The 26,824-nt window shown below is 55.6% G+C and overlaps 14 protein-coding genes across 14 annotated transcripts; 9 read left to right on the forward strand and 5 right to left on the reverse strand.

Moving 5' to 3' along the window:
• Nucleotides 1-523: 523 nt before the first annotated feature.
• On the forward strand, nt 524-1,697 carry MAM_06792 (NADP-dependent alcohol dehydrogenase; the record flags this gene model as incomplete). The annotated part of the gene is made up of 3 exons (XM_040825590.1): nt 524-815; nt 918-1,347; nt 1,412-1,697. 3 exons carry the CDS (start codon nt 524-526, stop codon nt 1,695-1,697), a joined length of 1,008 nt encoding a protein of 335 aa, XP_040676354.1.
• A 483-nt stretch (nt 1,698-2,180) lies between these two features.
• Nucleotides 2,181-2,747, reverse strand: MAM_06793 (RNA polymerase Rpb4 family protein; the record flags this gene model as incomplete). The annotated part of the gene is made up of 3 exons (XM_040825591.1): nt 2,181-2,302; nt 2,362-2,489; nt 2,566-2,747. 3 exons carry the CDS (start codon nt 2,745-2,747, stop codon nt 2,181-2,183), a joined length of 432 nt encoding a protein of 143 aa, XP_040676355.1.
• A 210-nt stretch (nt 2,748-2,957) lies between these two features.
• MAM_06794 (Sybindin-like protein) lies at nt 2,958-3,997 on the forward strand (the record flags this gene model as incomplete). The annotated part of the gene is made up of 3 exons (XM_040825592.1): nt 2,958-3,022; nt 3,444-3,569; nt 3,661-3,997. The coding sequence occupies 3 exons, from the start codon at nt 2,958-2,960 to the stop codon at nt 3,995-3,997; spliced, it is 528 nt and encodes a 175-aa protein (XP_040676356.1).
• Nucleotides 3,998-4,195: 198 nt separating this feature from the next.
• On the reverse strand, nt 4,196-5,118 carry MAM_06795 (26S proteasome regulatory subunit S5A, multiubiquitin chain binding protein; the record flags this gene model as incomplete). Its single annotated transcript, XM_040825593.1, has 2 exons — nt 4,196-4,768; nt 4,828-5,118. The coding sequence occupies 2 exons, from the start codon at nt 5,116-5,118 to the stop codon at nt 4,196-4,198; spliced, it is 864 nt and encodes a 287-aa protein (XP_040676357.1).
• A 238-nt stretch (nt 5,119-5,356) lies between these two features.
• Nucleotides 5,357-6,822, forward strand: MAM_06796 (Borealin-lik; the record flags this gene model as incomplete). Its single annotated transcript, XM_040825594.1, has 4 exons — nt 5,357-5,385; nt 5,449-5,810; nt 5,868-6,135; nt 6,195-6,822. The coding sequence occupies 4 exons, from the start codon at nt 5,357-5,359 to the stop codon at nt 6,820-6,822; spliced, it is 1,287 nt and encodes a 428-aa protein (XP_040676358.1).
• A 212-nt stretch (nt 6,823-7,034) lies between these two features.
• On the reverse strand, nt 7,035-7,907 carry MAM_06797 (Translation initiation factor SUI1; the record flags this gene model as incomplete). The annotated part of the gene is made up of 4 exons (XM_040825595.1): nt 7,035-7,232; nt 7,282-7,631; nt 7,744-7,782; nt 7,841-7,907. 4 exons carry the CDS (start codon nt 7,905-7,907, stop codon nt 7,035-7,037), a joined length of 654 nt encoding a protein of 217 aa, XP_040676359.1.
• Nucleotides 7,908-9,253: 1,346 nt separating this feature from the next.
• On the forward strand, nt 9,254-12,220 carry MAM_06798 (Methyltransferase type 11; the record flags this gene model as incomplete). The annotated part of the gene is made up of 1 exon (XM_040825596.1): nt 9,254-12,220. One exon carries the CDS (start codon nt 9,254-9,256, stop codon nt 12,218-12,220), a length of 2,967 nt encoding a protein of 988 aa, XP_040676360.1.
• Nucleotides 12,221-12,751: 531 nt separating this feature from the next.
• MAM_06799 (prohibitin-2) lies at nt 12,752-13,969 on the forward strand (the record flags this gene model as incomplete). The annotated part of the gene is made up of 3 exons (XM_040825597.1): nt 12,752-13,007; nt 13,078-13,367; nt 13,649-13,969. The coding sequence occupies 3 exons, from the start codon at nt 12,752-12,754 to the stop codon at nt 13,967-13,969; spliced, it is 867 nt and encodes a 288-aa protein (XP_040676361.1).
• Nucleotides 13,970-15,947: 1,978 nt separating this feature from the next.
• MAM_06800 (Peptidase S33 tripeptidyl aminopeptidase-lik) lies at nt 15,948-17,629 on the forward strand (the record flags this gene model as incomplete). The annotated part of the gene is made up of 5 exons (XM_040825598.1): nt 15,948-16,123; nt 16,181-16,222; nt 16,283-16,657; nt 16,702-17,398; nt 17,456-17,629. 5 exons carry the CDS (start codon nt 15,948-15,950, stop codon nt 17,627-17,629), a joined length of 1,464 nt encoding a protein of 487 aa, XP_040676362.1.
• A 433-nt stretch (nt 17,630-18,062) lies between these two features.
• MAM_06801 (Ubiquitin) lies at nt 18,063-18,527 on the forward strand (the record flags this gene model as incomplete). Its single annotated transcript, XM_040825599.1, has 4 exons — nt 18,063-18,073; nt 18,129-18,183; nt 18,292-18,374; nt 18,440-18,527. 4 exons carry the CDS (start codon nt 18,063-18,065, stop codon nt 18,525-18,527), a joined length of 237 nt encoding a protein of 78 aa, XP_040676363.1.
• A 448-nt stretch (nt 18,528-18,975) lies between these two features.
• MAM_06802 (RNA polymerase II transcription factor SIII, subunit A) lies at nt 18,976-20,187 on the reverse strand (the record flags this gene model as incomplete). Its single annotated transcript, XM_040825600.1, has 1 exon — nt 18,976-20,187. The coding sequence occupies one exon, from the start codon at nt 20,185-20,187 to the stop codon at nt 18,976-18,978; it is 1,212 nt and encodes a 403-aa protein (XP_040676364.1).
• A 757-nt stretch (nt 20,188-20,944) lies between these two features.
• MAM_06803 (transcription initiation factor iif) lies at nt 20,945-22,201 on the forward strand (the record flags this gene model as incomplete). Its single annotated transcript, XM_040825601.1, has 3 exons — nt 20,945-21,524; nt 21,588-21,790; nt 21,857-22,201. The coding sequence occupies 3 exons, from the start codon at nt 20,945-20,947 to the stop codon at nt 22,199-22,201; spliced, it is 1,128 nt and encodes a 375-aa protein (XP_040676365.1).
• Nucleotides 22,202-22,715: 514 nt separating this feature from the next.
• Nucleotides 22,716-23,540, forward strand: MAM_06804 (HAD-like domain protein; the record flags this gene model as incomplete). Its single annotated transcript, XM_040825602.1, has 1 exon — nt 22,716-23,540. The coding sequence occupies one exon, from the start codon at nt 22,716-22,718 to the stop codon at nt 23,538-23,540; it is 825 nt and encodes a 274-aa protein (XP_040676366.1).
• Nucleotides 23,541-24,050: 510 nt separating this feature from the next.
• Nucleotides 24,051-26,468, reverse strand: MAM_06805 (glycosyl hydrolase; the record flags this gene model as incomplete). The annotated part of the gene is made up of 7 exons (XM_040825603.1): nt 24,051-24,598; nt 24,656-24,838; nt 24,894-24,917; nt 24,966-25,397; nt 25,454-25,888; nt 26,032-26,270; nt 26,329-26,468. 7 exons carry the CDS (start codon nt 26,466-26,468, stop codon nt 24,051-24,053), a joined length of 2,001 nt encoding a protein of 666 aa, XP_040676367.1.
• Between the last annotated feature and the right edge of the window lie 356 nt (nt 26,469-26,824).

The following is a 26,824-nucleotide window of genomic DNA, read 5'->3' on the forward strand; positions in this document are numbered from 1 at the left end:
GCGATGAGTACGCCACGTTTGAAGGACGGCCGGTGGTCACTGGTCAGGACTATGGAGTCGTTGTCCAATGAATGCGGAGTACTCCGTAGAATGGGAGTAGTCCTTCAAAGACTGTGCGACCTTGTCACTTGCTTCTGGAGGGCTGCTTGATGCATTGGCGTCCTAAAGGAGATGAATGGTCCTGGACTCCTGGGAGTCAGAGGCGAAGCCTGCTGGCCGTGAGCCTGTGAAGAGAGAAGGGGGGTGGGTGCCACGAATGCCATGGCAGAAGCATCAGACAAGGGACTTGATGAGCTGTTGACCAGAATATGAGGAGCGACAGATTTACCGTGGATGAGAAATAGACTTGGTTCCCATCTGGCCATGACTCGTCGTCTTTCAAGCGGTTTGACGATCCGACGACTTCTCTCTCTCACAAGGCTCCTCCAATCGTCACGCTTCCAACCTCGCGGCAACTCGACTCAACCAACCTCTCACAGCTTCCCGTAATCTTCTTGCCCAAAAAAAAATCAAAAAAAAAATCATGGGCGTCTGCTTCACTGTATTCAAAGGCTCCAAGACCGGGGAGATTGTGGAAGCCACCGGCCGTCGGGATCCAGGTCCCACCGAAGTCATTGTCAAAATCTCCCACTGCGGTCTCTGCGGCACCGACGAGCACTTTTTTCACAACGACCAAGGCCTCGGCCACGAAGGGATCGGGGTCATTACCGAGCTCGGCTCTGCCGCGGATGTAGTGTCCAACTTCAAGCTCGGCGATCGCGTGGGCATGGGGTGGTTTTACAAGTTCTGTGGAACCTGCAAATATTGCCTCAACGGTAAATGAAAAGATCAAAAACAAGAGCACTCCGGAGACGACCAAGCGAGACGACCAGGCAGGGAGGAAACCAAAGCGATGCTGACCGGCTCTTGCGCGACAGGCTTCTCGAATACCTGCGTATCCCCCCAGTGCTATGGCTCCCACAACCAGGACCAAGGCTGCTTCGGCTCCTTTGTCGCGTGGGACGTCTCGGCCCTGTTCAAGATCCCCGACGCCATCGCCTCCGAGGACGCCGGCCCCTTGATGTGCGGCGGCGCGACCGTGTTCAGTGCGCTGCACACGTCTGGCGTGCGGCCGGGAGACCGAGTCGGCATCGTCGGCGTCGGCGGTCTCGGCCATTTGGCCATCCAGTTTGCGTCCAAGATGGGCATGGACGCCGTCGTCTTCTCCAGCACAACCTCCAAGAAGGAGACGGCGTTGAATTTCGGCGCCTCCGAGTTTTACACGGCGGCTGATTTGGCCGAGCCCGGGAATGTCGAAAAGGTCGACATCCTGCTGATTACTTCCAGCGTGATGCCAGACCTGTCCACGTGAGTGCCGCAAGCATGGCCCATTCGGCGGCCGCGTTCAGACCTTGGGGCTGACCCCGTGTAGGTACTACCCCGTGCTGGCTCCGAGGGCGCAGATCTACCCCCTGACCGCCAGCGCCGAGCCTATCAATGTCACGTCCTTGAACTTGATCATGGCTGGTTTTCGGATTGTCGGGTCTGGCGTGGCCAGTGCCGGCACGATGCAGGCCATGTTGGCGTTTGCCGCCAAGAAGGGAATCAAGCCGCAGATTGAAAAGTTCCCTCTGACCAAGGACGGTTTGGTCGAGGCCATGGCGAGGTTGAGAGAGGGCAAGATGCGATATCGTGGTGTGTTGGTGGCGCCGCAGTAACGTCGGTGCTCAACGTACAAAGGGAATCTCCCACCCCGGGAGATGCAGATCTAGGCAGGAATGTTAGTCGTTTGATGAAAACTGTTCAAATGTTGGCAAAATGCAGGGACTGTATGAGAGCACGTCTCCACGACAGCCGACCTACCTTGGGGGCCGATGGTCTCTGTGAGCATTCCGTCAGCAACGTGGGATATCATTCCGCACGCACGGCAGCCCATGTATTCAAATCCTCAATTTATCGGGTATTCTACATCGACGTACTGACTGACCTACCTCCTTCCTAAATCCCGTCTCGTCTTTGTCTGTTGCGAAAATACAAACCTTGACCCAGCGCCAGCAATGCCAAAATGTAAAACCACGATTCCTCTTGCTGTTTCTTGTCTCTCGTCTCGTCTCTTCTTTTTCCTCGGCAAACACGGCCCCCGAAATGCAATCCTGTTCCAAAACAAATCCCGTAGCCTGCCCTCTCCCCCCCACCCCATATCATCGGTTTTGCAGTTTGGAGATTTCGTCGAGCAAGTCCTGCAGGTCCTCGTCCTTGATCTTGTCGGCGAGCGAGGGGATGAGAGTCTTGGCCTCGTCGGCATTCTCGCAGCACAATGAGCCTAACACAGCGTCAGCAGTCCCGCACCACGCGCATGAAGAGCCGTGCGAACACGCGTACCCAGCTGCGCCCTCTCAAACTTGGCCAGGTCCTTGTGCGCGCTCAGCAGGCGTTCGACGGCTTCCACGTTTTCCTTTTGCGTGAACCGAGCGAAATGGTCCAGATAGTTGAGTGTCTGGTTCAGCATCCTGGATGATCCCCGTTAGCGAGTGCCTCATTCGTCCATGGTCCACGTGTGGCCTTGGCGGGCGGCGAGGCGCGTACTCGGTCTCGTTGACGTTCTTGCGGTCATTTCGACGCTTCGCCACCAGCGCGTTGAGCACGAGCGCCGCCTCTGACAGAGTCAAGGTGTCGACGTTTTGGAACTCTCCCAGGTTCAGTGCCGCTGAGGCTTCTTCGTTGCCTGGAGGGGGGGGCTTGGGGCGTGAGGTTCGCTGGTTTGACATTGTCGGTCGCCCTCGCCCTCGGGGCGATGGTGTGGTTGCAGCGGCGGCGAATGATTCGCGACGAAACGATGCGCCGGCAAAGACAGAGAGAGAGAGGCACGGGCTCGAACCGTCGTCAAAATGGGACAGACGGGATCGGACGCGCGCGACGAGCGAGGCTGCGGTCGGAGCTCGTGGGGATGCTGCTCGACGGAGAGGGAGACGAAAGCAATGGCACACAAAAATAAAGAGGCTGAGACGGAACAGCCCTTCTGGTACTCGGTACTCGGTACTCGGTACTGGTCAACGATTGGGTGACGGGCCTGGCGACTTCATTGCCATGTCGAGGGTTCAAGCAAGGTGTGCGTCGTCGGCTTGTCTGCACAGCGAGAAGAGATGGTCAATTAGTGGGGCGGCTGGGCGCACGGGTGCCTTGGCTTGGCGCTGCTCGCGTTTCCAGCGCCATCGGGTCCAACTTCACTCGGTCTTGGTGATTCAGCGTGACAAGATTCCATCGGACGCGCTCACGGGAGTTGCCTGCCGCTCGTCGCCGTCGCTGGCTCAACAACACGGGGTTGTCCACGGGGTTGTCCACGGGGTGCCATCGGCCCAGAACCCCGACATTGACGGGTTGATGGCGCATTAGCCGGCCGGCACAATGCATGTCTAGTCCTCACCTCACCTTCATCTCGGAGCATCTCTCTGACCGTGGTCTAGGACTGTCTTTGCTCTCATCATCATCAACAAGGCCGGCGGCCTGGTCTACAACAAGACGTTCCACGATGGCGGTCTGCGCAAGATCAGCACCAACGATTACCTGGTCCTTGCTGGTACTTTTCACGGGTGCGTCCTCTGCTCCAATTTCAACGCCAGGGCTCCATCTTTCGCCTCCTCAGAATCTCTTGCGAGGAGGGCTTGCTGCTCACATACACAGCGTCCACGCCATCACCGCCAGGCTCAACCCCATCAAGCCCGTCACTCCTCATCCCGGCACCAACGGCGTGGCGATGCGCCCGGAGCCCTCCTCGGGCCTAGAAGTCCTGGAAACGGAAAACTTTCGATTGCAGTGCTTCAACACCATCACCGGGACCAAGTTCCTCTTGTTTACGGACTCTACGCAGACGAATGTGGATGTGACGATTCGGCGAGTATACGACTTGTATTCCGACTACGTCATGAAGAACCCATTTTATTCCTTGGAGATGCCTATTCGGTGTGATATTTTCGATCGGAAATTGCTGTCGTATATTAGAGAGATTAATAATCGGTAATAGAGGTCCGCATAGCATGATGATGCGTTCCGTTTCCCCTATCTGCCCAACGATTCTCGGCTCCCTGTTACTTGGCATTCGCCTTCAAGGTTCAGGTCCTGAATTCATCTCCAAGACTCCAGTCATGTCTATTGTACAGCTTCAAGGAGAAAGAGCCAACCCCTGACGGGCTTGCTTGGTGTCGTACGCGGTGCTCCCTTACGATGTGTCCATCTTGTCGCCGCCGTCCTTTTTATCTCCGCCTCCAGACGGACCGGACTCGTCCTCTTCCTTGACGCTTCCAAGGGATGCCTTCTTAGCAGCTTCCTCCTCCTCGCGGGCTCGCTTTTCTTGTCTCGCCTTCTCCTCCTCCATACTCATGCGCAAAGCGAGGGCAAGCTCGGGTTCCATGGCGGGGTCGAACCCGAATTCAAACTCCTCGTTGCCTCCGCCCATGCTGCCGCCTCCGCCGGCACCGCCCGATCCCACGGCACCCTCGCCAAGTAGTATTGGAGTAGCCACAAGCTGATCGCTCAACAACTTGCTGCTGGGTGGGATGACGACCAAGTGCGAGCCCTCGCTGCCCTTGACCTCGTCATTGAAAACTTGCAGCTTCTTCTGCGTGTCGTCGGCGTCGAGATCTCCAAACAGGATGAAATCTACAGAAATGTTTCCCTTTTTCATCTTTTTGGCCAGTTGCTTCAGCTCCTTCTCGCTCTCTTCGATTGGGGAGCAAATAAAGACTATGATTCGCTGCCGCTGGGATCGGTTCTGTCGGTGCTTCAGGGCGAGCTATCAAATTGTTCAGCTGTGCAAACGTGCAAGCAATGTAGATGACGGTTTTTACAAACCGTAGCAACCTGGATGCCGGTCTTGAGGTGAGACGAGCCGCCAATTTTCTTCTTCGTTCGATGCAGACCCTCCAATATCTTGCCCTGCTCGGTGGTAAGAGTGACGAGCACCTCGGGACCCTTCCCTCCCATGCTCATCAGGCCAACTGAGGACTCGGCATTTCCCTGAGTAATGCTCTGGAACAGAACATTGACGGCGTCGACTTGTGAGTCAAATCTTGTGGGCTGGTAGTCTCCGTTTCTGCTGCTCTCACTGTTGTCTACGACAACCATCACCGCCTCGAGAACCATCTTGGTGCTGCACCACGCTTTGGAGCTGCTTCGTATCGTATGGCGGCCGAACACGCAGTGTGACAAAATAGAAATGTGGTCAGTTTCTTAGTAGCGGGTAAAGAGTCGCACGGGTAATGGACGAGAAAGAGGCCGGAACAGAAGCGAGGCTACGGGAACAAGCTCCACGAGGAATGCTTCTGCGAGAGGCGTAAGGCGGTTCAGCCTGCTGTCAAGTATCGATACCTTGAAGGCCAATATGTGGAGTGCTTTTCACCAGGTATCTAGGTACCTTTACCTTGTGGGGCATTTCACTGGCGGCGCCTGAGCACATGTGCTGACATAATACAGCCTCGCTTCCACCCTCCCCAAGTTTGTTTACTTCAAAGCCACTGGCCAGTCGCGGCGTGCCGCGGCCGGAGCTACAAACATCAACTTCATGTCAAACATCTCGCAACCTACACCAAAATATACAGCCCTTCTTGACGATTCGACGGCACTGACGAACAAGAACAAGATAATGGCTCCCATTAGAAATAGGAAGAGGGTGTCAGAGCAATCCACCGTCTCGAGAGAGCAAGATGCGGCCACAGACACCAAAGTGCCTGTAAAAAGCCCATCAACACCTCACGAGAGAAGTCCACTTAAGAAGCGCAAGATGGGAATCAGCACTCTGCAGAAACAGGCCTTGATTGACAATCTGCAACTAGAAGGTACTTTCCCCCCTGGTCTTTGTTACGGACCCTCGACATGTGTAGTGACCTGTCTAGTCACTGAACGCGCCAGACGACTTCGCGCCCAATACCATCTACAAGCACAGGGCTTACGATCCCGAATTGAAATACGAATCAACAGAATACCCGTTTCTCTGCGAAAGCTGACAATTGGTGAACTCATTTTGAAATGTTCACAACAGGAACAAGGTCAGGTCTTTGCTAGGCCTCCTCCAGTGCCTGCCAAAGACACATTTCGCTCGAGCCCCCAGAGAGCGCTACCGGCTCGGAGTCAGGCCGTAGGCCGCGGCTACAAACGCATGAGGTATTAACACTCGGCGTGGTGTCAAAATCAAATGCAACATGCTAAATTTTTGTCAGCAGTGAGATTGCAGGAGACAAGGAAAACGACGCGGAAAACAGGGACGGCGCCAAAAAGAAGATTAGAACAGAGACGGGGCGTGTTCGGCCAAACCAGGTCCTGTCCCCGACTTCATCAAACTCGCGCCTTGGAAATATGGACCGGTCGGCATCGCCGGCGAAGCCGCAAATGTCTCGACCTGGCTCTCCGTTGAAACCCGCCTCCTCGCGCGCCGCCGCCTCAAGCGTTCTCTCCAGCATGGTGGAAAAGGCCAAGGCTACACGTACTGCTACGCGCACGAGGGGAACCAGAAAGGTCACCACGACTTCAGAAGCGAGTTCCGCGTCAACGACCGCCACGAAATCTCGACGCCCTGCCACTACTGCAGCCTCCCGAGCGCCTATTTCCCGACCAGCAACCCGGACAGGCCGCCGTCCTAGTGGGACGAGTGACACTAGCGAGGGGAGTGTCGGAACTGTAGTTCGAAAACCGAGCGCATCCAAAAAGGCAGCGCCAGCAGCCGCGCGTACCACTGTCATGGGGACTATTCGAAAGGGCGTTACCAGTGCTACGACGAAGAGAGCAGCAACGAGAACAACGGCAGCCCCAACAACAGCAGCGAGTGCTAGGGTGTTGCGTAAGCGGGGATAGGTTCGCTGGAATGAAAGTTGACCATGGGCAATTCTGTTTTGACTTTTTGTTTTTCTTGAAACTTTGACGCAGGCGTTCATAGTTGGCGTAAATTGGATTTGTGCTGCGGGTTCAAATGACACATTGCACTGGCGTTATTTGGGGAGGCATGCAATGCTTTCAAAAGGCTGCGGTTTAATCAATCAGACCATGCGAGATATTGCCTAGTAAATTTATGCTGCTGCCGCCTTCTTCTTCTTCTTGTCATCCACGAGCTCAATGTTATCGGCGGGTATCTCCTTGTACTTTTCCAAAATAAACTCTTCCAACTCGTCGCTCACATCGCCTTGTACCACGATTTCTTCGCCCCCACTGGGCAGCTTGGTCACCGACGAGCCAGTAGCAAACTTTTTGCCGAGATCTTTGGCCACCTGGTATTATTAGCACCGACCACATCATGACACCCGTTGGATAGTAAACCTTTTTCAGTTCCAGACCAAAAGCCTCCAGTCCAATGACCGCCGTGACGAACTTCTTCTTATTCCGCTCAATGCGCTTAATGGTCACGACACTGTTGGCCATTTTATCAGCTTGCTTGGCCTCGGCGGCCTCGGCCTTTGCCGTTTTCTTCTGCGCGTCTTTGGCGGCTCTCTTTTGCGCTTCGACGGACAAGGATGCGGTTGCAGCCTCCAAAGCCTCTGCGGGAGAAATATGCGTCAGGCAGCTGATCGTCACGGCAGGAAACGTGCCACACTGACCGGCTGACCAGATCCTGTCATACAACTCCTTGTTGTTCTTTTCCAGCCACTCTTGGCACTTTTTCACGGTTCCTCCATATTCACAGTACTAGGTTGGGATTTTGTCAGAACGCGTAAGCCTTGGTGGGATGTTTCTATTATCAGACGGTCGGGGCACGGTCAAGGGAGTCGGAGGGTGACGCACCTCGGGGGGCAGTGTGCAAACTGACGGCGACGATGACGTCTGGTTAGCAGGGAGTCATGATGCATTGCCGTCGCAGGAGCGTGAGCGAGGAACCTACCGCCGCAGTATGTGACATGTCTGGCCTGAGGCTCGGCCGAGACTTCCGAGTGTTCTGCGTCCGCCATTTCTGCAGACCTTAGGTGATCGGGAGTTGAAGCACTTGGGAGCTCTTGCCGTCGCGCACATGGCGGGGTAAAATTGCCAGAGGTCAGTCGGCCCATGGAGGGGCTCGCTCAGCACCAGCCGTCACCAGCCGACACCAGCTGTCAGGGCTCGGGAGTCAGGACTCACACTGGGAGATGGCTTCCTTGCCTCCCGAGCCTCGCGCACAACCTGGAAATGTCACTTCCTCTCATGACGAATTATCACGACTGCACCTAGGAAGCGCCTGCACCTTTAATTACACGCAGGATTGGCTGGCGTTTTGCACATGACGCCCATCAAATTCCTTTCACCGCCGTCGACTCGTCTGCATGTGCGGATGGCCTCCGCTCCGGCCAAGTATAGGGTCTCAACTCTTATCATGATGCTTCCCGACTCCCTCGGCCGTCCAAAAATTTGGTCGCAACGGCCACCCGCCAAACCGCCCATCGAGACCATCTTGAGCAGGCTGCATCACACTCCAACGGATGGATTCATTGATTGGGGACCCAAGAAGCAGTTTTAAGCGCCGGGGATCAGATGGGCCACCACGGCCAACACCATGGCCGCCTCCCGCCCCCCTCACCGTACTTAAGTACGTAGCCTTGAGTCCAATCAGCCCCCAAGGACATCGCCACTTCGCGCGCGCCTGCATAATGTTTCGCTGGGCCAGCCATCTGATGTCACCATGTCACCCAAATTTAGACGACTATCCTGGTTTCGAATCAGATGCTTACCCTGGGCGTTGGGCTGGGCATATCACTACCGTCTCAGTTCCCACAGCCGCGAGGTCCTACCATCGATGTGCCGATGCAGTCACGATATCCTTTCTCTTTCGGATGCAGGCCGCGCTGCATTTGCCCCGTCCGTTCGTCTTTGCTAGCCACTAATGTCTGCATCATGTCTCGTAGCCGCTTGGTCCAGTCGATGGACGAGTTCCTTTAAGGATTTGCATTCCCTGGCCAACTAGATCAGCCGCATCTGTTCCCCTTCACATTCTCTTCTCTTGCCCCCGTTTCCCTTTGGTACTCGTGTGGTGTTTTTGTAAAATCAGTAAAGCCTTCGTTGATCGAAGCAGCCTATCGTTCCCGTTTATTCCAACTTTCGACGCCGGCCGTTGATATTAACACATTACGATAATTGTCAATTTCTCTTTTGATGCCAATTACATTGCTGACAAGTTGACGGAAGTCGACCTGACGCAAAACGGGAACCGTTAGCCGGGCATAGCGGAATACTTAAAATAAAAAAGAAAGAAGGAAAGAGCACGGAAAGAAACAGACGGAAAGGGAAAAGAGAAAAGAAAAGAAAACGAAAGAAAACGAGGGAGATGGCTGACTCTGTCCACTTACCGAGCAGTTTTCAGTCTCGTGAGTCTTCGCTGGGTCGAAGGTCAAAGAGACGCCTTAATCCCATAATAGAAGAAGACTACGATGACGGCCACGTTCAGAATGCAACGATGGAGCAACAACGGAGACGTGGGGATGCTTCACTTCTGAAGATCGAAGCCTGGCTGTCACCGATGAGCGATCACTTTCCAACTCCCCGGGGAATTCACTATCTTTCCGCTCCCGTCCTTCCGTCGTCGCCGTCAACGGCATCAAGAGATGGCAGTTCTCCTACAACCTCGTCGAATATGTGGAATCGAGCCAGCATCGGCACCGAGAACACTGATTTCGAGGACCTCTATGATGTGTCCGAGGACGAAGATGGGAATGGCACGTCACGATGCTATCAGCAAACGTCTGCCGACCGAGCGATGAACCAGCAGCAGCCATTGTCGAGACAGCCTGCTCGTCTTCGGATCGCAACAAATCAGGATGAGCCCGATGAATCGTGGCCTGCAGTCAACGAGTTCAAGAAGAATACATCGCCAGTGCCGCTGACTCCATTGGCTCAGCTGCCCATGTCTCCGGCTCAGATGAACTTTATTGGAAAGCAGCAAGCGCTTGAAATACCAACCATTTCCGCACCGCCGTCTCTCGATGGCAGTCTGTCGTCTGAGCAGCTTGCCGCATTGAGCGCACCACCAACACCAGTCACTGGACACGACGAACACAAAGCGGAAGAGGCCTGGGCCGGCGTCCACCTTCAACCCGACGCTCTCGCAACGCTTCAAGCTCTGTCAGGGGATGACGAAGGAGAAGGGCAAGAATTGCACGAGCGCCCCGTACAGGTACTCGACGTTTCCATGCACCCAGTCGCCGAGATGCAACAGCAGCCTTTGCGCTTGCTCACCGGCGTCGCAACTCGTGCGGCTCACAACATCGTCCATTCGCCAAATCTGGCCCGACAATCTCTTGCCGGCTTGACAAGACTGAGTATTCCCTCTCCTGGCGGGTTCTTTTCCGGGCTGTCTCCTCGAAGTAGAAATACCTGGCATCTGCCCAGCAAGTCGCCAGTGGACATGCCACCGCCAACCTCCACCACTGCTGAGCAATTTTATCGATGCCCCTGGAACGTCAATTCTTCTGTTCCCCCGCTGCCAAAACGTCCCGATTCTGCAGAAGCATTCTACAGGGGCGTTAGTCTATCCTCAGAACCTGTTGAGCAGGTCATCCAGGTTCAAGACGATGACGACATGACAGAGGGCATGCCTACTGCTAGGCTCGTGATTCCACGTCAAGAGTCCAACGAGTCTCGAGAGACCACTGCCAAGGTTGTCGAGGAGACACCAGTCGAGATTATTGTCGACTATGATCCCGACTATGCTAGGAAGCAGCAAAAAGAAGCGTTGTCCAACTTGGATCGCACGGAACTGTGGCTAATGGCGCAGAGGGCTTACCTCAAGGGCGTAGAGGGAGGGCTCGACAATAACGCTGCTCTCAAAACCATTGAGGAGTTGCCTGGGGAGGATGGCGAGGAGAATGACGAGAAATCCAAGCCGGAATCTGAACCTGAGCAAGGGGGGGAAGTCAAAAGAAAGGTTGTTCGGTTCTCCAATGTTATTCCAACGTCTTGGGAGCCCAAGCGCCTGCCCTCCAAGCTGCTGCGACAGGAATCAGCTTATTACCGAGCTTTCCAGGATTACATTGTACGCACACGTCTTCAAGATGTGTTTGTCCAGCAGCTTTGTCGCTTCGAGGCAGTCCAGGCTCAGCGCGCAGCACTTCGCGACACCCACCGCAACCAGCTTCTCGGCAAATATCAGCTCAGCGTCGTCCCGCAGTCAGCCAAGCACCGACTCAGCGCCAACGTCGCTCGAGGCGACGACATGCTGACTGACGACCCTGAAAGGCTGCGCAGGGAGAAGGAGTTGGAGGCCATGAATCAAATGACCATCCCGACCTGGCACGTTGCTGCCCTCAAGTTCCTCAACGGCGGCCGCCTCATCTCGGCGCCCGTGACCAAAAGACTGGCTCGACTTTCCCATCTCACTGCCCCAGGCAAAAACGGCGCTGGTCACGACCGTTCTAGGATTCTCGATCTCGGCGGGCAGTCAACGTGCGATTGGGCATGGCACTGCGCGCTTCAGTATCCAAACGCCAAGGTTTACACCGTGACGACCAAGGCGATTCGCCAGCTCTCAAACTCCAACATTCGCGGACCCCCCAACCACCGCCAGGTTGCGGTAAAGCGTCTTTGCAAGCTTCCCTTTGCAGATGGTCAGTTTGACTTGATTTCCGCCCGCGAGCTTCATGGCATCCTCAAGTTTGTGGGCGAAAACGGGGAGGACGAATGGGAGAGCTGCCTCCACGAGTGCATGCGAGTGCTCAAGCCCGGCGGCTACTTGGAGTTTTCTGTCATGGACTCGGATATCATGAATGCCGGACCGCTCGGTCGTGCCAAGAGTGTAGAGTTTGGATTTTCACTCAAGACTCTCGGTTACGATCCAAGCCCGACGAAGCTGTGGCTCGGCCGACTGGCTCGCGCAGGGTTTGATGATGTTCGCCGGGCTTGGGTCTGCCTCCCCGTCGGTGCCAGGAAGAAGACGAGCATTGCACCAACACCACCGTTCGAGGGCGACGTCTCGATCAGCAGTGGCAAAGTTTGTCAGATGGACGCCATGGTCACGGGCAGCAGTGACAATATTGCCAATGTCTGCAGCGTTGTTGGCGGGTGGAGCTGGGAGCGATGGCTACTCCGATGCGAGATGGAAAAGGTCGGGGGAGAGATGCGCCTGGCTGACACTGTAACGACTGGAGCGGCCATGAAGGAAGCAGGCAAATGTCTGGATGGGGTGCACGCAGTAATGGAGGAGGGAAGAAGTTGTAGGGCTGGTTTCCGGATGCTCAACGGGTGGGCGCGGAAGCCCAAGAGATGCCGCGATGTGATCCAGATTGCATTTGCGCACTGAGGGTCTGTTTGCTCCGTGATTGACGGCAGCTAAGCGTTTTCCTTGTTTTGGTCTCTGCATGAATGAGTCTGCGTGTACCATGAAATGTGCCATTGGCAAATCGAGAGAGCATCTGAGACGTATTGGAGCGTCGTGCGTCCCGCGACGGTCCACGTATCACGTCGTCGACGGGTGAGAGTTCCGACTCCCTACAACATGGAAGCGTGCCGATCTCGTCCATTCGGCCGCAATGTGAAGACAGAGAGAAAGTACTTCGATTCTAGAACTCCCTCCTAAAGGGTGAATGAGCCAAGCCAAGAAAATGCCAGGACGCAGAAGAAGTCATGGTGTTGGTCAAAGCAGCCGAAGTCTCCCGATTCGTATTAGCGCCTGGCGGGCCGCCAAAATCTCGGATCAGTCAGCAAGTTTCCCCAGCTCTTCCAGCCCTTGCTTGCTCGTGTGATGGACGAGATCACCAACCAACCCTTTGCAGCTGGTTGGCCAAAATCCTCGCGGCTCGCCACAACAACCGGTGCATCAACTCGATCAGTCATGTCCGGGCAGAGTAACTGGCAGGAAGAGGCCATGCGCCGTCTGCGCCAGATGCAGTCGCGCGGCGGATACGGCGGCAGACCTGGCGGCGGCCCGCCTCAAGTCCCTCGAGGAGCTGGCGGTGCATTGATTGGAGGTGTTTTGCTCGCCGGCGGCGCCTGGGTGCTGTCGAACTCGCTCTTCAACGTCGACGGCGGTCACCGCGCCATCAAGTACAGGAGGACGAGCGGGGTGAGCAAGGAGATCTACAACGAAGGTAAGGACCGCGAGGCCGGGAATCATTGCGGCGGCGGAGACGGGAGCTGACGGGAATCGCGTGTGCCCAGGTACTCACATCAACATTCCGTGGTTCGAGACGCCCATCGTCTACGACGTGCGCGCAAGGCCCAGGAACGTCGCCTCTCTCACGGGCACCAAGGACCTGCAAATGGTCAACATTACCTGCCGTGTGCTGTCGAGGCCACGGGTCGAGGCCCTGCCGCAGATCTACAGAACCCTCGGGGCCGACTACGACGACCGTGTGCTGCCTTCCATCGTGAACGAGGTGCTCAAGAGCGTCGTCGCCCAGTTCAATGCCAGTCAGCTCATTACTCAGCGAGAGATGGTGGCCAGGCTGGTGAGAGAAAACTTGTCCAGGCGAGCTGCCCGGTTCAACATTCTCCTCGACGACGTGTCCCTCACGGCAAGTCTCTCCGCATCTCTTTCTGTTCTCCCCCCTCTCTCTGTCCCTCTCTCTCTCTCTGTCTCTCTCTCTCTCTCTCTCTGTCTCTCTCTCTCTCTCTCTGTGTCTCTCTCTCTCTCTGTGTCTCTCTCTCTTTTTTCCCCCCTTCACTTGATCTTGCTTTCCCGTCGGACCCCGGGCCCAGCCGAGTCCACATGCTAACCGAGCCTGTGCAGCACCTCGCCTTTTCCCCGGAATTCACCGCCGCCGTCGAAGCCAAGCAAGTCGCGCAGCAGGAAGCCCAACGCGCCGCCTTTGTCGTGGACAAGGCTAGACAGGAGAAGCAGGCCATGGTCGTCAAGGCACAGGGTGAGGCTCGCTCCGCCGAGCTCATTGGTGATGCCATCAAGAAGAGCAAGGCCTACGTGGAGCTGAAGAAGATTGAGAATGCCCGTCTGATTGCGCAGCAGCTGCAGGAGTCTGGCTCCAAGAACAGGCTGATGCTTGACGCGGATGGTTTGGGGTTGAACGTGTTTGAGGGCGAGGACAAGAAATAACCAAGTCGCCCCCGTATTTCTATTTCTAGCTTTGCTCGTCGCCACTCACGGCGGGTTGCAGGCGGGCATCGCAAAGGCCAAAAGGGAAAACATCTCCACCAAACGTCCAAAATAAAACGGAATTGTACCATAGTTTACATGTCCATAGGACGGCTAATACCGTCTTCCGCTACCTTGACCAAGCTTGCCGTTCACACGCCCGTCATCCTCGCGTGCCAACTATTTTGACAAGGAGACCGGTAGTAGCATGGCGAACCGGCCGAAACGCCCTTTCCCTCTCGGCATCCAAAATGCTCTCTCCAATCTAAACGTCTGTATCGGCTTGCGCAGAGAATAATCAAGGGCGTCTGTCCTCGGCCTAGTCTCCCACCGCCCGTTGTCCTTGCGGCGTCTCGAGACCCCCCCGTCCACCGCGATGCCGTATATCCTTCTGCAACGGGCAAATTTGTATCCATGAGCACGTACTAATACCGCTCTGCATTGCTCGCACTAGTGGGAGACGTCTTGGCGGTTTCGCGTAAACTTTCAGGTTGAAACTCAGTTTGGAATGGAGCTTTTCCAGGACCAGGCAACAGAGCCTGCTGTCCTCAGCCGTGGAGATGGCTCGTGTCTCGCTGTTTGGAGCCAGCAAATGCAGATGAGTCCACGGCTCGAGACTCGCCAGGGGATGCCAGGGCTACTGCTGCAAAGGGCCGTTGTTGGGAAAGGAAATACGGGAGCGTGTGGCGGGACCGCGAGCCGGGATGGACGGGGTCGACTGATACATAGGAGAGGTCTTTTTCTGCCATGGGCGCCAGCAGGAGGCCGATTTGACGAGGCAGGTGATGGGTCGGTCGGTGGTCATGTTGTGCCGTGGCCACGTTTGTCTGCGTGGAGCCGCATGATGACGGATTCTTTGAGGGGAGCCACGATGGTTATCTTGAGGCGATGTAGGGAGTTCAGAAGCGCCAGCCAGATGACATGGGATTGTTCTCGTCCGAAGCACAGTCGCAGGGTTCTTTGAGCGGGGTGGCACACAGAAGGATGGACGTCTTGACAAAGACTAGGCAGTTGGTGTGCGGGGAGATGGGAGATGAGACCGTCTGCCGGGTCTTTAATGTCAAGTGTGTCGATGGAGACGGGAATCACGGCGTCGATATGCCGCCCGCCGTCTGGCTCGGGGTCTGAGGCTGCGAAGCTAGATGGGGCAAGATTCAAGGGCGACTTGTGTGACGCTTCTCGGCCGACGATGAGACGACGCCTGGGCAGCTCGCAGATGGTGTCCGACTTTGCACCTCGGAGTCTGGCTGACTGGTGAACGAGATGGAGACAGGGTCGGGTGTTACCCGTTCAGGATTCGTCCGTCAGAAGCAGGTAATCTGTGGCGTCCTGCCCACCCATCATTGTGATGTCAGAGCTTACTTGCGCTGGCTCATCATGGGCAAAGTGTTGCCATGCAAGCCGAGACACGGGAGAGAGGCGGCGGGATGACGCGGCACGGCATCTTTGACCGGGCGGCCGGTCGCCATAGCCAACACCAGGCCGGCGCGCCATTTTTCCTGATCTGGCAGTCGATGCCGCCGTATGGATCCGCGACGCCGGACGCAGCCGAGGAAGGCAGCGGCCTTGCGTCGAGGGAGTCGGGACTGACATTATGCGACGACCATCATCGACCTTGGAGGTGGATATGCACCTTGCCCGCGACGGAGCCGTGTGTAAGCCGCCAGGTGTTGTTCTGCAGTGGCCAAAGCAAACGATCCATCAGAATCGGCATACATGGAAATCATATATATAGGGCCTTCGTCGCTGGAGTCGTCCGTGAGGTGGCCGGTTTGATTCTGATGCAGCACACCATTCACGACAGACAATGCGTCCTCTCTCCTCGTTCCTCTTGGCTTCTGCGGCTTCGGCTGCCTCCCTTTCCAGATGGCATCAAAACGGGGTGAAATGGTTGCCCTGCGAAATTGCCAATGCCACTGTTCCCCTGGAATGCGGTACAATGACTGTGCCTCTCGACTACACCGACAAAACGGGAAATGCAACTCTCGAGTTGCAGCTGCAGCGAGCCCCGGCGCAGCAAAAGAGCAAAACCACAAAGAGCATCTTGCTCAACTTCGGAGGACCTGGTGCCGATGGCATCGAGGACTTTGCGTATTTTGCCCAGAGGATGCAGGCGTAGGTTGTGACTTCAAACTCGCATATTTCTTGGACCCTGCTGACATTGAGTCGCAGTGCGACTGGCGGTGGCCACCATCTCATCAATGTCGTTCCAAGGTACGTTTGGCGCTGCAGCAGCGTGTAATAGACCAGTCTAAACAGAAAACACACACACAGGGGAACCGGCGAAACTCTACCGTTCTCCTGCTTCAGCAACGATGTCCTCCGCACCGCATCAAATCAAGCCCTCGCCGGCAACGCGTCCAATGTCGCCCTGGGCTACGTCTGGGAGAGGGCTGGCTTCTTCGCCTCCGACTGCCATGCTGCTCAGAACAAGACGGGAAATCTCGTCGGAACTGCATTTGTGGCTCGCGACATGATGGAGATTGTAGATGCTCTCGGTGAAGACGGGATGCTTCGTTTTTGGGGCGTCTCGTACGGCTCAATACTAGGCTCAACCGCCGCGGCCATGTTCCCCGACAAGATTGACAAGATGATCCTCGATGGCGTCGCTAACCCTTTTGAGTATTATGAGAACAGGCATGTCTTCACGTTCGTATGACAGAACACGACTCCGGCATGCTGACGCGGCGCAGGGAGACGGAACTCTTTTCCGACAGCGACAACGTCATCAAGGGTTTCGTCGAGGGCTGCGTCGCCAACCCCAAGGCCTGCCCACTCGCAAAGAACCAGACGGCTGCTCAACTCGAGGAGTCCATCTACCAACTTTTCCAGAAGCTCAAGTACGAACTCATTGGCATTCCGGTACCAGGATACCCAGGAGGGGGGCTGCTCATCGACTACAGCTTCATGTCCGCCGTGATATTCCGCCAACTGTACACACCCTCCATATGGCAATCCACGGCAAAATGCATTCTAGCCCTCATGACTGGCCAGAACACGAGTCCCGGCCTACAGCACTGTGTGCCAGGCCTGGCACAGACGGCCAGCAAGGACGCATCAGGGAAAAGGGACCAGGAAGCACAGTTCGGCATCAAGTGCAGCGACGTCCGCGTTCACACAAAAAGCTTGACACCACAGGTGCTTCCCGTGCTCCAAGAGCGTCACAACAAGAGCCGATTCTTTGGCGACCACGCCGACACTGTCCTTGCCAAGTGTGCCCAGTGGACGCTACCAGCCAAGGAGCGGTACATGGGCGACTTCAACGTCAGAACCAAGAAGCCATTGTTGATTATCGGGAACACGCACGACCCCGTCACGCCCCTGGTTTCGGCAAGGAATGTCAGCGAGACGTTCAAGGGGAGTGTGCTTTTGCAGCATGATTCCTATGGGGTAAGCTGCCTCTTGACCAGCCGCTTCGTGGAAGCCGGAAGCTAATGTAGTTTGCAGCACGCTAGTTTGATGCAGGCCTCGCTGTGTACGGCCAAGGCTATCCGGTCGTACATCGTCAACGGGACGATGCCAGGCAAGGGAACAAAGTGTGATGTCAAGGTCCCTTTGTTTTCGGGCAAGGATGGCTGGGATGAGGTGATGGAGCAGCTGAAGAAGAGCCAGGCGTATTAGATTTCGTGAATTCGTTTTGGGCGCGAAAACAGCTCAATAGACTTGCATTGTGCATGCTAAAGCGCATTTCGAACGATGCGGACAAGCCCGTCAAGACTGGATAGATGTATCCCGCCAACGGGTGGCGGCGTTGGGCAAGGAGCAAGTTTGAGTCGGCCTTTTGCCCTTTGACGCCGGCCACGAGTCAATACGTAGCGTAATTATCAACAATCTGCCCCGCACAACCGCCTTACCGCCCGTCAAGCCAGCCAAACTAACCACTCGAGCATCAGACTCTACTCCGGCATCCTCATCACCGGCCTTGCACGCACCACGCCCTATTCCACATCCAACGAGCTCTTCACTCGCGCGGCAACGCTTCTTAGCCCGCCTCCTCCAAGTCCACCTGCACACGGGGCCTCGGCTCGACCACAGCCGTCTCCTCGCCGCCATCATGCTGATCAAGTAAGCTACCAGCCGAGGTCGGCGTCGAAGCCTCCAAGCTAACTACATTCGCAAGAGTGCGGACCCTGACCGGCAAGGAAATCGAGCTGGACATTGAGAACGACTACAAGGTACGGGCCTCACTCGCCTTCTGCGACGACAGTGGTCGCCGCGAAAATGACAGCCCCTCTACCCGCGGTCGACAAAGGGGACAAACGAGCTGACAGATGGCGGCATAGGTCTCGCAAATCAAGGAAAAGGTCGAAGAAAAAGAGGGCATCCCCCCCGTCCAGCAGCGTCTTATTCACGGTGGAAAGCAAATGTAGGCCGCTTTCCGGGGCCAGCGGCCAAACGAACTGCCAGAGCATCGCTGACCGATATGCGTAGGACCGATGACAAGACGGCTGCCGACTACAACCTCGTCGCTGGCGATACGTTACACTTGGTGCTTGCTCTGAGAGGAGGTGCGAAATGACATGCAAAGATGGGCCGAGGAGCGTCCATGGTAGCTAGCTGGAGTGGAAAATGACTGCCAGCACGACGTGTGCCAAAGCTGGGACCCGGGCCTGCCAGACAAGACCTGCAACTAGGCTATTGTCTCTACGATGAAGCGAACATGTATAAACTAGAAATCATTGGACACAAGTCGGCCGATGCAGGCGTGGATCACGACTGTGTTTTCCTCTGGCGGACTGTTCGTTACTTATGAAGCTCTAACAGATTCTTAATCAATGATGTTGTTTTCTCGCTACAAATGCTTGCCCAAATCCAAACCATGTGCAATCTTTCATTGTTTCATGCAAATACAAGCTCAGCGTGACCCAAATCATAGCCAAGCGACTTGTTCATACACAGCTGCCATCGCTGCCGAACCGCCCACTCCTTCTTTCTCTCGTCGGAATAGACACATCTTTTCATGTGCTTCATCTTTTTTTGGGTCTCATAAAGACATCCACGGCTTTGCGCTTTCGCGGCATCGCTCGCGAAGCAGCTGACTCTGAATGAGGTGGTGATGATGGCCCCGACACTGCAGGCGGCGGTGGAGGCGATGTCTTAACTTGATGAGTAGAGTTGTTCTCGCGGATTGTGACCGATCCGGACTGAGGTTTCGGCGGCGATGCCGGTGGTGACTTGACAGCTGGGCGATTAAACTTGCTTTTCAGACCCGACGTGTTCTTGACGGGGCCGGATGCAGTGCTTGAGGCAGAGACGCGCTTGACAGTAGTAGAAGATGACGAGGCCGCTGGTGACATGTTTGGCCGCCGCTTCAGAAGCGACGTGGCGGCAGACTGGACAACGAATTTCTTGGCCTGTTTCGGTGGTGGCATCTTGGCCATCTCATCACCATCAGACAAGTCGCCGTTACCCTCTTCGTCCTCCTCAGAATCCGATATGAAGGTGGCTCGCTCCTCGTGTTCTGCCACGGCAGATGGCAGTTCGGGAGATAGGGCAGATGAGCGATATTGGGGCTGAGCAGCCCGCCGATAATCGTTAACCAAAGACTGGGGCGCCTTGCTCATCTGCAAACGCTGGGTTGGTGCTCGGATAGTCCTCGAGAGAGCGCCGTGGATTGTTGCGATTTCCTTTACTTCACGGCGGACTTTGCGCATCACGCTCGCCCCGTTGACCGTCTTGGTTCGGCTGCCAGAGTTGAGTGACAGGTAGTTGGAGTGCGCCTCGCGTGGCCCGCTAAAGAGCTTCCTGCTTCCGCCCAGCTTGACGGACTTTGGCAGCAGCTTGCGCTCAATGATGCGGCTCGTATTCTTCTCCTTGTCTTGCTTCAGGCCGGCCAGCGCATTTTTAAGTTTGTTCTCGCTCTCCTCGAGTGCCGAGTCGTGGTCACTTTTGTACTTTTCCCACACTCGATACCACTTGTCGGGGTTCTGTGGCTTGTACGCCTTGGCCTTGTATTCGAGAGGAAAGTCCTTTTCAATGAGCTTCAGCCATATTTCGCCCGTTTGTCCCTGGATCTGCGGCGAGCTGAGCTCAATCTGTCGAAGCTGATGCGCGCTCTCGATTTTGAGAAGCAGGTGGCGGACCGCGTCGTAGGGTAAATAGTCTCCTATGCTGCCTAGCTCTCTGAGGTTCTTCAGACAAGCGGCCGTAGCGAGCTCAAACAAAGACTTGACGGGCATAATGAAGATTTGCGTGATTTGGTCGCGGAAAAACTCAATGCAGGGGCGGTAGGATTGAGACGGCGAATCGATTTTGTTGCAAATGCTCGACGTTTCATCGTCTAGGACGGGGTGGTGGTCGGTTCAGCACAGATGGTTCTTCTCGTACATCCAAGACTTGGCAAAAGGTCTCACCACGGTATCTTTATAGTGCTGGCTCTAGTATTTCGAGACCGATCAATGCGTTGGGTCGTTGTAGCCGTTGTGCGGTGCAGACTAGCGGCAGCGGTGGACAGTAGTCGATGAATCCGAGTTAATGATGGTGACGACTTGGGATTTATAAAGGACGCCAAGTAGGTAGGCAGTACTTTGGTACTTGGGTACTCCGTACTTGATACGTGCTCGAGCCACAGGAGCCTGGCCGAGCCCCAGATGCGGCACAGCGCTTGTCCTAGCAGCTTACCGCAGCGACCAATAGCCAATAGCGCCACAAGCGCCACAAGCGCCACAAGCGTCGGTCTAGGGGAATGGCGGGCCAAACACTAGCTCGCGGGGAATGGTTAGGGTTAGGGTCAAGGCTGGTACCTCTAGAAGAGCGGGGCTGCAGCTTTATGTGAACCCAAACCCGTCTTTGGAGCCGTGGACCGCACGAAATTTCTCTCTCTCGTTCACCTCAGCCAAAGGCGCCTTGTTTGTCGCTGCGTATCGTCGCAACCTCTGCTCTGGCCTCGCGCACCATCAAGCACGGGCACTCCCAATCCTGCGCGCGGCACTCACCATGCCGGACTCGACTTCTGTAAAGCCCGACCCGGAGGATGAAAAGGTCGTGCCGCCCCCAATGGCCATGGAGGAGGACGAGCTCTTCGAGGACGCCGGCGACCTCGAGTTCTACGACAAGGCCCAAGGCAACAGCTTCGAAACTCTCTATCTCGCGCGTTTGCCCAAGTATATCTGGGATGCGTGGATGAAGCTTGTCGAGAGGTTAGGCGACGACGACGAGATTCAGATCGGCACCCTGCGGACGTGGAATGAACAGGTGCCCGATGCGTCCATGGAGGGCGGCACCCGTGAGGTGTTCAAGCTTCGCATGCTGCTGCAGGCCAACTGCCCCGAACACCAGACGCTCCCTCGCGAGTATGACTTGGAGATTTTGGACAGACAAGTCAAGAATCACTTTATATTCAGCGAGGAGGACCTGCCGCGGTTCAAGGAGAAGAACAAGGCGCGCGCCGAGGCTGCCGCTGCCGGCATACCCCAATCCCTGTTGCGACAGAGGCAGAACCAAGGGGTCGAGCGAACCGAGAGGACATTTGACCGGAGAACTCGGTATCAGCCGTACTATCGAAAGGCTATTCCAAGTAACCACGGCCCCTCCGCCGACCAGACCGTGCCGGAGAACAACGATTGCTGACCGGCAACAGAAAAGACAAAGATATTCGGCAAGATCCACTACGACGTCCGCGTCGAGCCCCGAAACATCCGAGAAGAGGAACGCCTACTCGCCAAGCGACTACTCGACGCCGAGGGCTCCAAGACGAAGCTCCAAATCATCAGCAGGAACAGCGCGTCCGCCATCATCAACCCGGGCACCGCAGGCTCAGCTACCTGGGGCGGAGGTTTCATTGTATGCCCTTTTTTGTTCTCTCGGCTCTCAGTCCTGTTCATCTTGTACCTTGCTAACGGACGGCAGAAAAACGCGCCACCTACCGTCAAGGCCAAAAAGGGCGAAGTGTTCAAGGCTGCTCGTATTCCCAAGAACCAGCTGTTGGATCTCATTTTCGACTGCTTCCGTCAGTATCAGTACTGGTCCATGAAGGCCCTGCGGCAAAAACTGCAACAGCCAGACTCCTACTTGCGCCAGGTGCTCGAGGAGGTGGCCGTGCTGCACAAGAGCGGCCGCTTTGCGAATCACTACGGATTGAATGACGCCTACAAGGACAAGGGCGGCAGTGAGGCCAAGGAGGAGGCCGCAGAGGCCGCAGACGAGGGGGACGATGACGAGAACGAGGAGATGGAGGACGTTTTGCCAGCATAATACCGCCATGTCGAGGGGACATGAGATCTACAAAGAATTTCGCCTCGTGTCTCGGAAACCCCCCCCCACCCCCCCCAAAAAAAAGGCGCGTGGGAATCGCTCGCGCACGGAGTTGTATATATGGCGTTTTTTGGTTTCTCATCTTACGGATTTCTAGGAGGTAATTATTAGGCTGTGCTGTGCATACCTGGAATAGATTGGGCCTTCGAGGTCTACCCTGAGCAATAGGACTTTATTCTTCATCAAAGAGGCAGCTGCTGTCAATTGAGATGTGCGAGACGGTAGAATTCCCAACTTCTTCCCCATGCAACCGACGACAGCGCCCGCGCCTGATGCCGAACTCGGCGCGACATGGCCGATTGTCGCCGTCCGGCAAAGTCGTTGACGGTGGGTCTTGTGCTCGCCCCTCGTCTTTTCCACAACTTGAACATGTCACCCATCGACCTCATTGACGGCGTGCCATGCCGTGCTCACGCGTCGCCCCGTGCAAATGCGACGCGGTTTCATGTCCACGATGCGGCTCGTCCTAGACTTTGACGGCACCGTCACCCAAAAAGATACCATCGGCGAACTGGCACGGGCTGCCATTGACCTCCAGCGCCATCGCACCGGGCGACATCTCCAAGCAGCTTGGGACGACGCCGTGCAAGCCTATCTCCGGGACTGCGAGTCCTACAGGGCAAGTTTCGACCCGCCAGAGGCATCCAGAAAGGACGCAGCGGCAGAGGCACGCTTTCTAGCCGGCCTGAAAGACGCCGAAGAAGCCTCCTTGTCCCGAGTCTCGCAGACGGGCATCTTTGCCGGCCTCCAGAGAGACGACTTCTTCCAGATGGGCGTCGACGCCGTCCTGTCAGGCCGTGTGGCCGAGACGGAAGGATTCCAAGAGCTCATGCGGTCCGCCGAGAGGAAGGGCCTGAAAGTCGACGTCGTGTCGGTCAACTGGTCCAGGGCGTTTATCCAGGGCGTCCTCCACCCGCGGCGCCTTGACGTTGCTGCCAACGACGTTTCCGAAAACGGGGATATCAAGGGACCCCAGACGTCGGGCGGCACCAGGATCACGACGTCGCGGGACAAGTTGGATGCCCTGCGACGAGTAACGCAGGCCGACGGGCCGGTGTGGTATTTCGGTGACTCTGTCACGGACCTGCAGTGTCTCCTGTACTCCCGTGGCGTCGTCATCGCCGAGGACGCAACTTCGCCGCTGCTCAGAACACTGTCCCGCATCGGCATTGACGTTCCACACGTTGCGAATCCGCGGAACCGGGAGAATACCAAGCTTTTCTGGGCCCGCGACTTTCGACAAGTCCTTGCGAGCCGCGTCCTGGAACAAGGACAATGACGCCGCTACGTGGCTAAGCACTAACTACTAGCTACCCTTTGTGTGCACCTCGAGTCTTGGAGTTGGCTTGGCATTGGTGGACAGCGTCGCATGTTATTCTGCTTGACTGTACCGGGATGGCTTTCACGCCGCCCTGTTCTGTCGGATGACTTTTTACACAATTGTCATGCTGAAAGCCATGCTTTGCCCTTTCCTGCCGGAGCTCATATCTGGTGAGCATAACTATTCTCCACCATCAGGCACATTTCAGCTGACGGGGATCGCCTCCACCTGCGGTCCAAGCCTCTTCTTATTCGGGGCCAACAACCTCTGGGTCATTGGGTTGGGATGAGCAGATGGTACGTGGTACCAGGTGGGGTGGTAGCCAGAGCGGTAAAGGCGGACAGGTTGTTGCTGTGTATTTGTAGTCTTCGGCATAGATCGGCTACAGAGCATCGTCGGATTAGCTGAAATCATGTACGGACGAAGAGTGCCTGCAGAGGCAAAGAGGCTTAAACCCTCTGACTGCCGTCACTGCTGGCCCGTCCACCCTTCTGCTGCTCGGTCCAAGTTGAACGCAGCACTGATTAGGGCAAGGTGACTAAATGCCTGGGGCGTATTGCCCAGTTGCTCGCCACTTCGAGCAATTTCCTCTGAAAACATGGATAAATGGTTGGAAAATGAGAGCATGTTCTCAAACAGGTTGACTGCGCGAACAAGGTATTTCCTTTCATACACACCAGCCCGGGTCATGGCCTCGACCAGCCAAAAGGTGCACATGCTAAAGGCGCCGTCTCGCCCGCCAACGCCTGTGGCGTCTTCATTAGCGTCATGCCATGGGTTCTGGGAGCAATATTGAGCTATACCGTCGTCTGACAATTCCGTATCGTAGCGAAACACCAAGCCAGCGCTCGTTAGACCCCCCTTGTCGGGAGGCAGTAGAATCCTGTCAAGTGTATTGACGAATCGAGGATCACAGGGCGAAATAAAGAATACGAGGGGGGCTATGAGAATAGACGAATCCAAAACGGTCCTGTTTTCGTAGCTCTGTATAAAAGCCTTCATCTCGGTATTGTAACCTGCAGGAAGTTTCGTCAGTGACCAGAATTGCCCAAGGATCTGCGCACTAGACTGACCTTTTTCCATTATTTCCTCGTAAATCCCATCTCTGGCCGCCAGCCAATTGGCACGGTTGGGGCATGGGAAGCATCGCTTCTCGGCAAGTCGCAGGCCGCGGTCAAAGGTGACCCAAAGCATAATCCTGGAATAAGTAAAGTGCTGTTTGTTGCCACGAACTTCCCATATTGACATGTCGGGATCTGTGCCGTCAGTATCCGCTTAAAAAGCACCGACAAATATCACGGTAGTGCATACCATTGACGATGGTCAACACATAACCTAGGTGGATTAGCAACCTGATTGAGATGTAGGATAACGAGAACCTACCCAGTAATTCTCTCACAGCACACCACACATCCCAAGGGACTGGCTTGCCATACTTGTTGTACAGGTATATGGCGTCCATGAGCTCGCCATAGATGTCAAACTGCTGATGAAAAGCAGCGCCGTTACCAATTCGAACCGGCCTACTGCCTCGGTAGCCGTCAAGGTGGTCCAATGTCTTTTCAGGAATGTCCGTCTCGCCGCGGATGGTGAACATGATGGGCAACCCCCCGTCCGGACCGCGGGATTTCACGAAGCGATCCATAATGAAGTCCATGTATGCATCTGCCTCGGCCCTGAATCCCAATCGAAGGAGGATGTAGATGGTGAAGCTGGAATCGCGCACCCACGAATACCGGTAGTCCCAGTTCCTCACACCGCCAATATCTTCGGGAATGGAAAAAGTTGGCGCTGCCACAATGGCGCCGGTGGGCTCTGCAAGCCATCAGCACACACAAGCACTCTGCGTGGAACTGTACGTGTAGTCTCACCGTAGGTCAGCATTTTCAAAATCATGAGGCTTCGAGCCACAACCTCCCTCCAACGACCCTTGTACTTTGACTGCCGGTTGAAGTTGTGCCAAAAGGTCTGGGTATCATGCTGCTGACTGTCAAGTACCGAAGTGGAAATCCGCGCCGTGATGTGATCCGGAATGTCGTTTCTCAGCACGAAGGAAATGGCCTCGCCTTCATGCACTTGAACCTGGCCAAAGAGACCTTCGCCGAGCATACCCTCCCTCTTCACTCGTTTGAATGTGACGTTGGGGCATCCATTGCCGTCGTCTCCCTGCTGTAGGACCACATCCAACTGAAGCCGGACATCTTTGCTGTGAAAGGTGGCAGATTTGCTCTGCGAATCGATGTTATCGTACAGCGTAGTAGTGTGCGGCTCAAGGCCATATGCGAAGGCGGGAAATATTTCCACATCTATAAGCCGTGAGCTGCTGGAACATTCAACATTCTCAGCACTCTGGCCGCAGTGAACTCACCAAAGGTCAGAGATCCTCTGATACATTCTACTCGTCTTACAAGCCACTTTTTTAATTCTTCCTGAACGGTTGTTGACTCACGATAGGAGCTCTGCCTGTACTCCTTGGTGGTGACCAGGGCGGACTTGGGCCGCGGGAAGAAGTCAAGCAGATCCACAACACCGTCTTCATGAATGTATCGGGTCTGCAGAATACACGACCCGGGCAGGTATTGCTGTTTGGTAGTGCACTGGAGCTTCTCTGGAGGCGCAATACTAAAGTAGCCGCCCTTGTCCTTGTCCAGCAAACGACAGAAGACAGACGGTGAGTCGAAATCGGGCCTACACGCACGTTTCAGTCGAGTATTCTCGTGACAGGAAAACCAAGGGACAAGCTCACCAGCACATGAAATCCACACTGCCATCAATGCCTACCAGCGCACACGTGTGCATGTTGCCGATCATTCCGTAGTCCTCTATCGGCAGGTAGCCGCCCGTCTGAGCTCTTCGAGCCCGGCGAGGGGTTGAGCCTTCGGCCATTGAGAAGGACGAAGTAGGTGTGAATATCAGACAAGAGTATTTGCTCGGGAGATGAATCATGCAAAAAAATGGCTCAACCGGGTGCCCTGCAAGCACATAGGCTGAGGCAGCTGTCAGATGATATCCCAGGACCAGGTATTGGTGGGGTAGATGCAAGCTCAGCCGGCTTTCCGGAAAGGGTGGGTCCGACTCACGATCTTTGGTGATGATCTGATGTTGGAGTGGAAGAAGAGGGGACTTTGGCATATGCTTTCAATGGCTAAACAGTTGCTGCAAGGCTTGCTTTGATCATCTTCTCCGCGGCGTAGAAGTCGCCATCACCGGCAGCCGCAATTCTCCGGGCCGGGAGCTTCGGG

This window comes from Metarhizium album (assembly GCF_000804445.1).
Source record: "Metarhizium album ARSEF 1941 chromosome Unknown scaffold_24, whole genome shotgun sequence".
In the NCBI taxonomy this organism is placed as follows: Eukaryota; Fungi; Ascomycota; class Sordariomycetes; order Hypocreales; family Clavicipitaceae; genus Metarhizium; species Metarhizium album.